At 36.9% G+C, this 14,200-nt stretch overlaps 1 protein-coding gene across 3 annotated transcripts in view; it reads left to right on the top strand.

Moving 5' to 3' along the window:
- The window catches only part of GFM1 (G elongation factor mitochondrial 1), a 43,085-nt gene that overhangs the window by 9,537 nt on the left and 19,348 nt on the right, over positions 1–14,200 (top strand). For all 3 annotated transcript variants that reach the window (XM_059920037.1, XM_059920036.1, XM_059920038.1), the window contains 7 exons: positions 2,956–3,110; positions 3,682–3,766; positions 6,107–6,244; positions 8,018–8,119; positions 9,787–9,843; positions 13,071–13,208; positions 14,095–14,177. In XM_059920037.1, coding sequence (XP_059776020.1) covers positions 2,956–3,110; positions 3,682–3,766; positions 6,107–6,244; positions 8,018–8,119; positions 9,787–9,843; positions 13,071–13,208; positions 14,095–14,177 — 758 coding nt within the window. The remainder of the gene's footprint in view (positions 1–2,955; positions 3,111–3,681; positions 3,767–6,106; positions 6,245–8,017; positions 8,120–9,786; positions 9,844–13,070; positions 13,209–14,094; positions 14,178–14,200) is intronic.

Genomic DNA, 14,200 nt, shown 5'->3' with positions numbered 1-14,200 from the left:
GAGATACCACTTTACTTATTAGGGTGACTATTATTTAAAAAACAAAATAAGTGTTGGTGAGGATACGGAGAAGTTGGAACCCTTGTGCATTGCTGGGGAATGTAAAATGATGCATGTGCTGTGGAAAACAGTGTGGTGATTTCTCAAAAAAAATTAAACCTAGAACTACCATATGATCCAGCAATTCCACTTCTATATACCCAAAAGAATTGAAAGCAGGGACTCAGATATTTGTACACCAATGTTGATAGCAGCGTGATTCACAATAGCCAAAAGTTGGAAACAACCCAATGTCCATCAATGGATGAACAGATAAACAAAATTGGTATATTCATACAATGGGGGGTATTATTTGGCTTTAAAAAAGAATCAGCTTCTTATACATGCTACAGTATGGGTGAGTCTTGAGGACATTACGTTAAGTGAAATAAGCCAGACGTAAAAGGACAAATATTGTATGATTCCACTTCTGTGAGGTACCCAGAATAGTCAAATTCCTAGAGACAGAAAGTAGAATAGTGGTTACCAGGGGCTGGGGGAGGGAAGAGTGGGAAGTTTAATGGGTACAGAGTTTCAATTTGGGATGATGAAAAGTTCTGGAGGTGGATAGTGGTAACAGCAATGTGAATGTACTTGATGCCACTGAACTGTACATTTAAAAATTGTCAAGATAGTCAATTTTGTTATGTATATTTTATCTTAAAAATAAAAATCATAAAAAGACTGATATTTATTTTGCCAAACCACTTGGTGCCCTTAGCAGAGATCAGATAAGTAATTATTGTGTGTAAGACATTGCACTCAGGGAGTTTATAGATCAAATGCACAAGGAAAGAACCCTACTGAAGCTGAGATGCTTACTAATATATCTCATAGCTTGAGTTCTTTACCATTCACAAAGGCCTTATCACCTCAGCTCTCTGATGAGTAAGGAACACCACGTAGGAAAGTATAGGTCTGGGCCTTGATTAAAGTCAAGCACTGTATCCCAGGTTCCACAATAGAGAGTTAGGTTTCGATCTATGAAAGGGAATATGTCAGGGGTTCCCAGGACCACTCCCAGATCTGTGATTCACTAGGAGTAAGGACTCAGCACATAATCACACTCATGGCTATGATTTATTACAGTGAAAGGATACAAAGCAAAATCAGCAAAGGGCAAAGGCACATGAGGTGAAGTCCAGAAGAAACCAGGGGTAAGCTCCCAGGCATCCAGTGCAGTCTGCAGTGCTTGCCTGTTTCCTCCAGCAGCAAGTTGTGAGTGTGCCTGTGAAATGACATCTACCAGGGAAACTCATTAGAAACTCAGTGCCAAGGTTTTACTGGGGACTGGTCACACAGACACCCCCTGCCTAGCATGTACCAAATTCCAGACTCCCAGAAGGAAAGTAGGTGTTTAGCACACATCACATAGTTTGTACAACAGTATAGGCACAGTGAACCAGTCTTACCAGTTCTGGGAATGCTGGGAACCTCCCAGAAATCCAGATCCCCAGGCCTCAGCCAGGGGCCCAGCCTTGCAAGCAGGCCTTTATAAGGAGGACAGTTTCAGGCCTGCTATGTTTACTGTTTTCTGCCAGGATACATGGGTGTACTTTAGTTTCTGTGTTGTTGTTGGGTATATTGTTATTAGGGACAGTGGAAAGGCAACGGTTTTCAAGTGTGAATGTGATTCTTATAAAAGTAAGGGAAATTTTCGGGAAAATAAAGCTTTTGTTATGCTGGTATAGGGTTAGCTTTAATTTCTCCTTTTTTCTATTTATCAACCACCCTCATGTGTTTCTCTATTCAATGGATGTAAACTTAAGCATGGTAAGATTCATATGTTCCTACTGTTGCATATAGGGAGGGTGGGAAAGTCAAAGACGTGACTTTGTGGCCTAGGGTAGCCTAAGTGATTAGTGACCAAGCCATTTCTGGCTCCTAGCAACAGCAAAGGCAAGTGTTTTAAGATAGCTCCAAATGGTAATTGCTTTCTTACCATGCCTACTTTCTCCTTTTTATACTCCTTTTATTGTGCTCAGCTGTTATCCTACTTTTCATTGTGATGTTTAGAAATTGTGGTTATAAATGTTTTGCTTTAAGCTTTTTAGGATAACTAGTTTTCTGTTTTTCCTGAGGACTGAGAAATAATTGTATGCAGCTGCATATTTCTGGAGTGGTGGGTTGTGGCCACAGCACAGCACTGCTGTTGGCCTCTTCCAGCTGCTAGAGCTAAAGGTCCACTGCTCCCTCTGAGGCCAGTAGCCAGTAAGGAATGAGGCTGGGACACATGGACAGTGTTTGCATGAGGGGTTGGGACATGACCAGGAGGTCGTTATTTTAGAGCCTTGTTACTATCATGGCCCTTAATTTATGAGCAGTTTGTACTGTTTGGCTTCCTGTATGTATATCCTTTAAAAAAAGGAAACAAGTCAGTTAAATGTTTTTTAATAGGTGACACTTTCATATCGTTTAAACATTTAACAACTGTACAAAGGTACACAGGAAAAAGTCTCCCACCTGCCCAGTTCTCTGCCCTGTCCCTAAAACAGATTGCCAGTTAATAGTTTCTGGTGTATCTTTCCAGAGACTTTGTGTGTGTGTGTGTGTGTGTGTGTGTATTGCTGTTCCCTCTATTTTACACAATTGTTAACATACTGTTTACACTGTTCTGTGTGTGTGTTTATTTTCTATGTATGTGTGTATATATATATCTTTTTCTTTTTTTTGCCAGATTGAAAGTTAGTGACATTCCAGGAGTGTTGAAAGCAGTTGCAGTGTTGAAAGTTAAATAGCCTTTTTTCTTTTTTTTGTATTTTGATCTTAAGTTATAGAGAACCTGATTCCAGTCTTCACCAGAGCCAGTACTCCAAAGACTATCAATTCATTTCGTTCATTTGTTGCTTTGTAATTGATCTGAAACACAAAATGTAACTTTAAGATAAACTAATCATTAATTTTTTTCGTTTGTAGCTCGCAATTCGAAGAGCCACTCTAAATAGGTCATTTACTCCTGTCTTTTTGGGAAGTGCCTTGAAGAACAAAGGAGTTCAGCCTCTTTTAGATGCTGTTTTAGAATACCTCCCAAATCCATCTGAAGTCCAAAATTATGCTATTCTCAATCAGGAGTAAGTCTTGGAAATTGATTTTTAATTTATGCACAAAGACTTTAACATTTGTGCACTGGGAAAGTATTTAAGAATGGTTCTTGTAGTTGTGATTGTGGAGTTTTCCCCATAATTTACAAAAATCAATCTCCATTTCTATTTGGGTAACAATTTTGGCATAGAGAAAAATATTTATTATACCTTCCCATATCATATTCTATTTGTAAGTTAGAAATATGATTTATTTCATTATCAAAGTTTACATCATTAGAAAATTTACTCATTTGGAACCAATTGTATTTTTTTTAATGCTTTAAGAAACAAAAATTTTGAAGTTCTCATTGATAATTTTTCTTTTTCTGCCAGACTATTTTTGTGTTTTTTATTCTGCTCTGGTCCTGTCACAATGCAGTAATTAAGGCCAGAAAATTTATTCTTATTGATCCCTTTCAGTGAAATTTCACTTATGAATCAGCCCAGAAATGTTTACTGCACATGTGCTTCTTCTCAGATAATATTCTGATGAAACAAATTGATATAAAAGAAATATCAAATATTCCATCTCATAAATGTGTATTTCTTTTATTTTAAGTGACTCACAAGAGAAAACCAAAATCTTAATGAACCCCAAAAGAGACAATTCCCATCCATTTGTAGGCCTGGCTTTTAAACTGGAGGTAAGTTGCTTTCTAATGTATTTAACTGCTATATGTAGAAATTTTCTTTTCTATTAGGCTTTTATTCCTATTATAAAATGACTTAGGAAATATTTGGTTACAGGTTTCTCCACTGTAAAGTTACTTTCCCCTCTACCCCGTTCCATATTGACTGTTTAGAAGAAGGTTCCTGGGCACAGCCCACACTTAAGGGCTGGGAATTATTTTCTTCCTCCTTGAGGGAGCAGTATCTATGTAAGTTATTTGAGATTCTTCTGTATAGGAGAATTGTCTTTTCTCCCCCGTGTATTTACTTATTCAATCATTTATTTTTATCAGTATGGACTCATGGATATTTATTTTGTACTTTGAGTTATAATCCAGTGGTATGTTACTTATTTTGTTGCCAGATTGACCAGTTTTGGCCATTGGAGCTGTTTCACTTGGCTTCTGTGCCCCTTAGACATTCCACCGTATTTTGCTTTTTTGAATACTTCCTTACTTTCTGGCACTACAGGATGCTCCAGGCTTATGTTGTATATTCCCTGCCCCAGCCCTAGAATCAGCCATTTCTCTAAGAGCCCTGATTTCTTTTAATTGTGAATGGTATTAGAAACCAAGATTTGGGGACTAGGTGTGCTTTTTGTTGTGTTATTGCTTCTGTGTATAATATTTTAAGTGGGAAAAAAGTTGGATAAGTTGAAAATGTTAAAGAGTGGTTATTTCTGGGATGGAATTATATTGGGGGGGCTTTTTCCTAGTTTGTATTTTTAAATTTTTACAATATGCTTTTTATTACTTCTAAAACCAGAAAAAGTAATTTTAAATTAAAAAGTAGAAATAACATTGCAGTGACAATTTTTATGCATAAAGCTTTTGAAAATATATATTTAGGAATAGTTTTCTTAGGATCCTCAGAATTGTAATTATTGTGTAAAAGGTATGAAATATTTTAATATTTAATGGTTTATATTGCCAGATTGCTTTCATACTGTCAGAATTAATGTACATGTTAGATTATTTCATTGAATCTTTATCAGCATTGAGTATTGTTTATTAAAAATCATTACTGATTTCATAAATGAAAATAGTATTTTAATACCTCATCTTGCCTTAATTCCTAATAATAGAGAACATTTTTCCATATATTCATTATGGAATTGTATTTCCTCTTTTGTAATTGCCTCTTTATTTTTTTTGTCTTTCCTTTTTTAAAATTAGAGTCAAAGTGTTTTACTTATTTGTACGAGCCTTTCTCTAATAAAGTTTTTAAAAAAACAATTCGCAGTTTAAAATTTACATAGACAAATATATCAGTGTTTGTCTTTAGTCATTTTCTCATTTTTAACCTTATAAATCTTCCTCTTTGATTATATTTTGTAAATATTTACTTTTCTTTCTACTTTTTTGTGGTGGGGTTTCTTGTTTTTTTCATTGTTAATCCAGTTGGAATTTGTTTTGCTGAATGCTGTGAGGTAGGATCTAAATGTATTTCCTCTGCCTTCAAACAGAAGACCAATTGTCTAGTTACCAGTTTTTGAACAATGTTATATTTTTTCATTGATTGTCATGTGTCCTTTATCTTCTATTGACAAATGAATTAAACATTTTAGATATTTATACTATACCCTATGGGCTGTTCAGTTTAATTTGTGCTAGTTTTATACTATTTATGTTTTGGAGTATTTAATATATTCTTATATCACTCAGAGTTATTTTCTATTTTTATCCATTCTTCTAATTAAATATTAAAGTCACTAATAAAATGTCTAAAAATTCCTCTTCGGATTTTTATTGCTATTGTGTTAAACCTGTAAATTAACATGGGAGGAATTGGCAACTTTTAAATACTTACCTAATAAGTTAGTGTTACTATTCAGGAGGAAATGATCCTTGATTATTCATTTTATATTCCGTCACTTTACAGAACTCTTATTTGTATAGCTTTCCAGGTGACTCTCAAAGTTTCTCTAACACGTAGTCTAACTAACAATGTTAGTTTCTCCAACATTGTTGTCTTTCTAATAATTATACCTTATTTTTATGTCTTCTTGTATTAAACTGAACTTATGGAATAACTTCCTTATTATATAAATTTCAAAACTTTTTCTAATAACTTTTATTTCAGAGGAAGCAAAAGTAGTATCTTGGGTTTTGATATCAGAAAGAACAACCATTTAACTTATCTATATTCAAAACTAGTATTAAAGTAGTTTATGACAACAAACTGAAGCATGTATATATGTTGTACTACTAAAACTGATAGCAAATATTTGAAGGTAGTTGTGAAGTTTTCCTCTTAATTTTGATTCCTGGGTTTCTTTTTTATTCTTTCTGCCCTTATCCCATCTTGACTTCTAGGCAGGTCGATTTGGACAGTTAACTTATGTTCGAAATTATCAAGGACAGTTGAAGAAGGGTGATACCATCTATAATACGAGGACGAGAAAGAAAGTACGGGTGCAACGACTGGTTCACATGCATGCCGACATGATGGAGGCGAGTACCTGGGCATTGTTGTGAGATCAGAAATTTCTCTAATGCAAGTGAAATATATCTACCTTCTTGGTATCCTGAGCCCCACAAGAAAATCACTTCTAGTTGAATGTGTTTTCCTAGCTTCTTCCTTTTTAGTTAGGTGGGCTACAATTCTCATGTGGCACTTTGGTGTAGGCTAAATTAGCACATGTCAAGAACACATTTTAAACCACCATTTGTGAGTTAGCTGTATTTCCTCAGTGGCCAAGGTTAAGGAAAAGGGACATTAGTTCCCTAAGATTCAGAGCACAAGATTCAGCACTTTCCTCAAGAGCTATCCTTATGAAGAGTATAATAGGTTCTTAGGACAGTGGAACTGTGGTTCTCAAAGGTAAATGAGAGTAATAAATTCATACGTAACTTCCCACATTGTTCAGTAGATTTACTTCCTGAAATATGGAAGTAGAACCAACCCCCAGAAGGGCCATGTTGATGCCAGAATTCATCTGAGCATTTAAAACCTCTGAAGGTCTAGTCTGGGAGATAAACTTTGGCTTATGGCTTGAATTCTTGAATTGGCTCTGAATCTGTCCTAGCCTTCTGTGGTCCATAGGGTTAAGGCTTGGCAGGATTACCAAGTGTGTGAGGTTGTCTCCTTCTTGCACCCTTTCTCAATTCAGCTCTATAGTCCTAGAGAAATTTATTAGTCTAAGCAAAATGTTATGATATTCAGAAATTTTCAGTGGCCATAACTTTTTTATCTCCTGGAAAATGAATAGGCAGTCTTTCAAAATTAGACATCATTTCTCTTTTTTGAGATAGGCAGCAGGGGGCAGGCTAGAGGGATTAGTGATTGTCACAGCTCTTTCATGGGCCAGAAGCTAGGAGATCCGTACAGCTGTGTAACCATTAAAGCAAGACACACACACTTGCTCATTCACAGCCACAGCTGTTATTAATGAATGTCAATATAAAAAAAGACTAGGAAGTTTAGAGGCACCAATGCTTTATTCTTAGATTTCCTGTGTTTTTTTAACTGCCTGCATCTGTGAGAAATTAAGATTATTTTAAGTACAGTAGACTCCATTCTCCTGCCTTTGTTTTCCAAAACTTCCTTTGCAGGTTTTCCTTGTATGCCTTTGTCATACACATCTCATTATTGGACTGTGGCAGCACATGTAGTACTACATGTTTTTTGTTTGTTTTTCTTTTTTTTCTTTCTGATAGAATTTTATTTTTTTGAATTTATCTTTTTAAAATTTATTTCTTAATTGAAGTGTAGTTGAATTACAATGTTGTGTTAATTACTGCTGTACAGCAAAGTGACTCAGTTATACATATATATATACATTCTTTTCCATATTCTTTTCCGTTATGGTTTATCACAGGATATTGAATATAGTTCCCTGTGCTATACAGTAAGACCTTGTTGTTGTTTATCCATTCCATACTACATGCTTTTTAATTCTATAGAGATAACTTTAGAACCATGAGGCTCTGTGTTCTGTCAGTAGTGCAGATCCTCCAAGTAAAGATGCCGTAGCTCGGAGCTTCCATTTAAAGTAAAATCTTGTCAGTTGAGATGTGGTTTAAATAAGGGCCCTGTTGAAGGTATATCTTGCCGTGGTTGATTGTTGGTGTTGCATTGATTCTATCTAATTCCTTCTTTGTGGAATTCATGGTGAGATTCTGCCACATTTGTTTGTGTACAATGTGTTTATTGTGCAATTACTTTTTAGTTATGATGTCCTGGTTTGTATTACTTGCAAGTATCATATTGTGTTCTTTCTTTAGGATATTGAGGAAGTGTTTGCCGGAGACATCTGTGCATTGTTTGGCATTGACTGTGCTAGTGGAGACACATTCACAAACAAAGATAATAGTGGCCTTTCTATGGTAAGTCATTTAACTTCAAAGCTGTTTATCACTTGCGTTTCAAAAGTCTATGTTTTAGTACTTCAGAAAAACAACCACAGAAGTTTTCATTGAGTGCCATGGGCATCAAGTGTAGATTGGTTGTGGCTCTTTTAATGTCAACTAAACAAGTGCTCTGTTAGCTAACTTACCTGGTTTTTCTTAGTAAAATCATTCCACCATTCTCCAAGGTTTAGCATGGAGGGAAAATCTCCACCAGGTAACCTGGCATGTGTAGCGCTGACTCCTACCCTGAGGTCTGCCTCCCCATTGTGGGCACACCTCTAATTGCTGTCGCCGTCATCAGGCTAGTCCCAACCAAGTGCTCCTTCCTTATTAACTCGGCAGCTGGAGATTGGACCCTTCCCTCAATCCCCTAGAGAACTGTAAGAGCAGGCTGTAACATTTAGGCTAGACTCCAGGGGCAGCATGACAGAACGGAACCGTGCCCTGCAGGCAGGATGCAACTAGACAGTCCACCTTACTGTACACAGCCTGCCTTGTGGAACTCACAGGTCCCTTTTTGTCACTGAGGGAGACTGAAGGGAAGAGCATGCTCGGGCAGTTCCCGCCTTTCAGTCCCCGCCTTTCAGTCCCCTTTACTCCTCCCCTTTTTGCCCCCACAGGACAGCAGGCTCTTGCACAGCATGACCATGTGTTCATGAGGGTGCTCCCTCTCCTGAATTCATTCAGTAAAGGACGAATATGAGTACGCAGGGGATAGGTGATTTGCAGTGAAGGAATTTACAGTGGGTTGTTTATATAAGAACTGGTCCAGCCTAACAGATGAGCACTATAATAGCTCCTGTATCTTATGATGAATTCTTGATTTTATAATTTAGCTTTTTTGTATAAAATACTCTCTAATGTCTATGGTTTTACATGTGGAGTTAGGACACTGCAAAAATCATAAATCTGTAAAGGTTTTTGGGTGATCTAGATAAGGGGACTTTTTGATAAGTATTATTGATAAGGCTTTTTCTAAACTTGTCATTACCAATATGAAGGGACTGGAGGTTGTGGGAAGTACTCAGGCGTTGAGGCAAGTAGACCCTGGTCAGTCTTACCTCTGCCCTGAGCTACCTGCTGGCCCTTGGCCAAGTTAGTTATTCTTCTTGCCAAGCCTTTGATGCTTCTATTTGTAAGATGGGGATAATAATATCTGCCTCTCAGAGTTGTGACTGATTAAATGAGATGTCATATGTATAAAGAATCTAGTCCCTTTCTCTGCTTCTCTTATCAGTGATGGCAGTATATTTTGATTAAATAACTTATCAGAAGATAGCTATAGCAGATGTAACCACGAGCTAATAAGTATTCCACATCTCAGCATTTGAATTCATTATATGTAATGATTATGTTAAACTGAAAGTGTCAACAAACTTAAGGGTCTTAAACAGTTAAGTAAGTAAATAGATGCTTTATTTTTGTTATTTTGGGAGGGAGGAGATCATATAAGTGGACACCTTTATATATTAATATATTCATTTATTTAAGGAAAAACAGACCAAGATATATTTGTCTACCCTAAGATGTTGACTAGTATTTGTCTTTTGTTCTATTGTAAAGGAGAACATTAAAATTAATCCATCCCTGACACATACGGTACTGTATTTGAATTCTTCTCTGTTCTTTGAAAAATACTTTAGGAGTCAATTCATGTTCCTGATCCTGTCATTTCAATAGCAATGAAGCCTTCTAACAAGGTAGGAGTTTGATTTAACGCTCAGTATATCACAGTAAAAACTTGAGCTCTTTTTTGTCTGTCTCCACAATGCATATGGTGTCTTGTGATAACCAGCAGTCTTATGGTCTCTATTTGCTCTTTTGGTATTGAGATCACCTTTTAAAATTTACCAATCTATTAGTAGTAAGTACTTCACAGTATATTTGAAGAAGTTGATGGTATTAAAGTATTCATGAGACGGTGCTTTATAACTCTTTACTATAGTAAAAGTATATCATTGGCTCTGGAGTGTTAAGTGTGAGTAACTTCCTAGATTGAGATCGTAAGAGATGGAAAAGAGGCAACTGAGGCATTTGTCCTAAGTTGCAGAAAAACCTCACTGTAAAGTATATTAAAATATTGCATAGATTAATTGCCTCATGGATTATAATACATCTCTACATCTGTAGTAGTTATGAAGTAAATGTCTGACTGTAACATGGAAGGCCTGCAAATAAGACTGTTTTGACTCACTTTCAAATATAAAGTTTTATGATTGGATTTGATGTCATTTAGCTTTTTAGCCAAAATTGCTTGAATAGGTTCTGCATTTGCATTGCTTGTCCTTGGAATTAGTCCTGATCTTGAAATATAATTGTTTAGTTCTTAAGTTAGTTACATTCATAATAATCATTTTAACGTGATATATTGACATTAACTCATTCATGCACTGAGGGAACATTTTATGATCTCTTGTCATCTGGGTACTATCATTTACAGAACGTATTCTGATTTATTGTCTTGTGGATATATTAACAGCAACTACTTCATCTATTTTGAGGAACTGAGATTTTCCAGGCCCTTCTCATTATAGAAAAGAGAATGTTGAGGTGGCAGGAAACATTCAGTCACTCTATCTCAGAAAGTTGAAAGGCGAGCTTTACATCTTACCACAGTGAGATGCCACTGTTTGCTCCAAGTACTTTGCCAGATTGGTTGCTTTTCCCTTCAGAAGATGAAGGACTAGAAGTTAAAGATATTATTCTTCTTTATTCCTAACTCCAGAGTTTATGTAAGACATTTAACTGTTGATAGTTCACAATCATGGAGGGAAATCAAATGCATCAATATTCAAAAGGTTTTTTGGTGTCTTGGGGTTGTCTGCTTCCTGGAGAATTAATATACATCAAATAATGAAATCACTGCATAAAACCCTGAATCTCAGTAGTGGGGCAGGGGTGATCTTCTAGTAAGTTGAGAGTCCCTGGCTAGTGCAGGGCAAAGGGAAAAGACTTTGGAGATAGACTAACCCAGGATTCAAGCCCAGCTAGCTCTGTGGCCTTGAGCAACTTGTTTGTACCTAGTTTCCTCACCTGTAAAACATGGATAATTCTGTCGTGCAGCCTTGTGGTTAGAATTTGAGATAACGTATACAAAACACATAACACATCTTCAGCCACATGTGATAGCTGTTAATATTGGTGATTGGAGCGTGTTAGTTTTCTATTGCTGCCTAAGAAATTAGCAAAAACTTAGTGGCTTAAAACAGCACAGATGTATTATTTTACAGTTGGGTAGGTCACAATTCGGACATAGTTCTTAATGGGCTAAAATCAAGTATTGGCAAGGCTGTGTTGTTTCTTTCTTGGAGGCTCTAGGGGACAGTTTAGTTCCTTGCTTACTCAGATTGTTGGCAGAATTCAGCTCCTTGTTGTAGGACTGGGGTCCTCATTTCCTTGCTGTCACCTGAGGGCTGTTTGTAGCTTCTAGAGGCTGCTCATAGCCCCCTTCCTCCTGTCTTCAGTGCCAGCAACAGCAAAATGAGCCCCTCTCATGTTTCAAATATCTCCTGTCTCTTCTTTCCCTCTTCCCATCTCTCCACTACCCTTCTTCATTCAGCTTCCTTTTTTTTTTTTTTAATTCAACTCCTTTATTCAGCAAGTATTTATGAAGCATCTGCTACAAAGCAGACACTCTTCTAGGTGCTGGGGACATAACAGCATCCCTTTCCTCAAAGAGCTCACGTTCTAGCGAGGGCAGCAAACAGTAAACTGAGAAGGTGTGATTTATTACATGGGAATGATGTCTCGGAGACCACTGCAGGGCAGGGGAGGTGGAAGAGGAAAGGGGCAGTTCTAAATGCAGGCTCAGCTTCCATTTTTATTTTATTTTATTTTATTAAAAATTTTTTTTTTTTGCTGCATTGGGTCTTCGTTGCTGTGCATGTACGGCGAGCGGGGGCTACTCTTCATTGCGGTGCACAGGCTTCCATTGCAGTGGCTTCTCTTGTTGCGGAGCACAGGCTCTAGGCATGCAGGCTTCAGTAGTTGCAGCACGCAGGCTCAGTAGTTGCAGCACATGGGCCCTAGAGCACATGGGCTTCAGTAGTTGCGGCTTGTGGGCTCAGTAGTTGTGGCTCATGGGCTCTAGAGCACAAGCTCAGTAGTTGTGGCGCACAGGCTTAGTTGCTCTGCGGCATGTGGGATCTTCCCAGACCAGGGATTGAACCCGTTTCCCCTGCATTGGCAGGCGGATTCTTAACCACTGCACCATCAGGGAAGTCCCTCAGCTTCCATTTTTAAAGGCCCATGCAATTAAATTGGGCCCGTCCAGATTATTCATGATAATCTCCCCATCTCAAAGTCTGTAACCTTACTCACATCTGCAGAGTCCCCTTTACTATGTAAGGTAACAGTCACAGGTTTGGGGGGATTAGGGCATGTCCTTAGAAGACCATTATTCTGCTTACCACATAAGGAAGTTACATCTAAGGAGAATAAAGGTGCATCAAACCACATCCAAGCAGATTGTTTTGAAAGGGAGAGGTCTCAATGTGCATTTGCCTAGTGTTGGTCTTAACTGCCCTGTTGAATCTACAGTAGAAACTTGGTAACCATGCTGATTCCTTTGATCATGTATAGGATTTCTAAGATATAACACAGTAACACAGATTCTACTTTCTGCTTTATGGGCAGTTTTCCACAAATGGACAGTTTTTGTCAATATAATAGGAAAGGGCATAGAGTTAAGTCTTGGACTCCTGTATCTTGGTGTGAAAAGAAAATTCTATCAGTTAGCTATTCCCTGCTGTCTTGGTTGTGTGGTATTCAAGCTCTCATATTAAAAGGATATAGCCTAGAAACTAGATGGTAGATCATTTTTATTTTTTTACTGTTCATGTATTTGATTTCATTCATTAAAGTTTTTTCAACAGTTTCATTGCTTATCATGCTTAGTAAAATGTGTAATGATTTTCTTTTTTTAAAGAATGATCTGGAAAAATTTTCAAAAGGTATTGGCAGGTTTACAAGAGAAGATCCCACATTTAAAGTCCACTTTGACACTGAGAGCAAAGAGACAATTGTATCTGGAATGGGAGAATTACACCTGGAAATCTATGCTCAGGTAATGAATAACAAGGAAGTTAAATTCACTTTATGTCTATGTTTTGTTAAAAGTCGATAATTCTCAATCTAATGGTTATAAACTAATAGTGGTTCTTCAAGCTTCACTCTGGTTTTTGTATCTAGATGTGGTATACTGCTTCTTCCAGTGTGTGTTACTAATTAATTACTTTTGGTTTCTAAATCTTTTTATTCGTAAAACATTGCAGACTTCTAGAATCAAGGCTCAGGGGATTTGCAGTAAGACCATTCATCCATCCCTAGGTTATGGTTCCTTGGGTCGAGTGTATCCTGGTCTCAGCCTTAGGAAGACAACCTCAGGGAGAAACCTGCTGAGAAAGTCGGCCCACCAGTACCCACTCTTCAGGCCATTTCTTGCCTGTTTTCTTCTCAAGTCAGTACTTGAAGATCATTATAATGGAGATAAACAAGTGGGTAGATGGGGCCCCTGCTTACCTAGGAAAGGTCTTGTGTGTATATGAACGAAAACAAAATATATATGACTTATGATTAAAAATTCTGGTTGTGATTATATCTTTGAAGTTGAGATAGTAGAAAATTATGACAACAGATTCATATACTATTCCAGTGAATATGTAATAAAATGGAGCAAAGATAAAGTTTTATTGGATAGATTAATTGGAGGTAAGTATAAATTAATCAATCTAAATTAGAATTCATTTATATAAAATCTGTAAAAGCAGTTTTATTGTTTAATATCATGTATTTATCCTCATAAGGTACTTAAGTGATTTAAGATTTATCATTTGCTTATCATATTTAAATGAATGCTTCTAAGGTAGTTGAGATTCTTGGGATTTTTCTTCCTTTAGTTCATTATTTTTTTAATTTAAATATATCAAAAAGATCTCTCCTGCTCTTTTTAGAGGATGGAAAGAGAATATGGCTGTCCTTGTACCACAGGAAAGCCAAAAGTTGCTTTCAGAGAAACCATTACGGCCCCTGTCCCGTAAGTATGCAAAACGATTAAAC

The sequence above is a fragment of the Balaenoptera ricei genome, chromosome 4, assembly GCF_028023285.1.
Source record: "Balaenoptera ricei isolate mBalRic1 chromosome 4, mBalRic1.hap2, whole genome shotgun sequence".
In the NCBI taxonomy this organism is placed as follows: Eukaryota; Metazoa; Chordata; class Mammalia; order Artiodactyla; family Balaenopteridae; genus Balaenoptera; species Balaenoptera ricei.
Note: the sequence above shows the minus strand (reverse complement) of the source record. Positions and strands in the feature narration are given on the sequence as shown.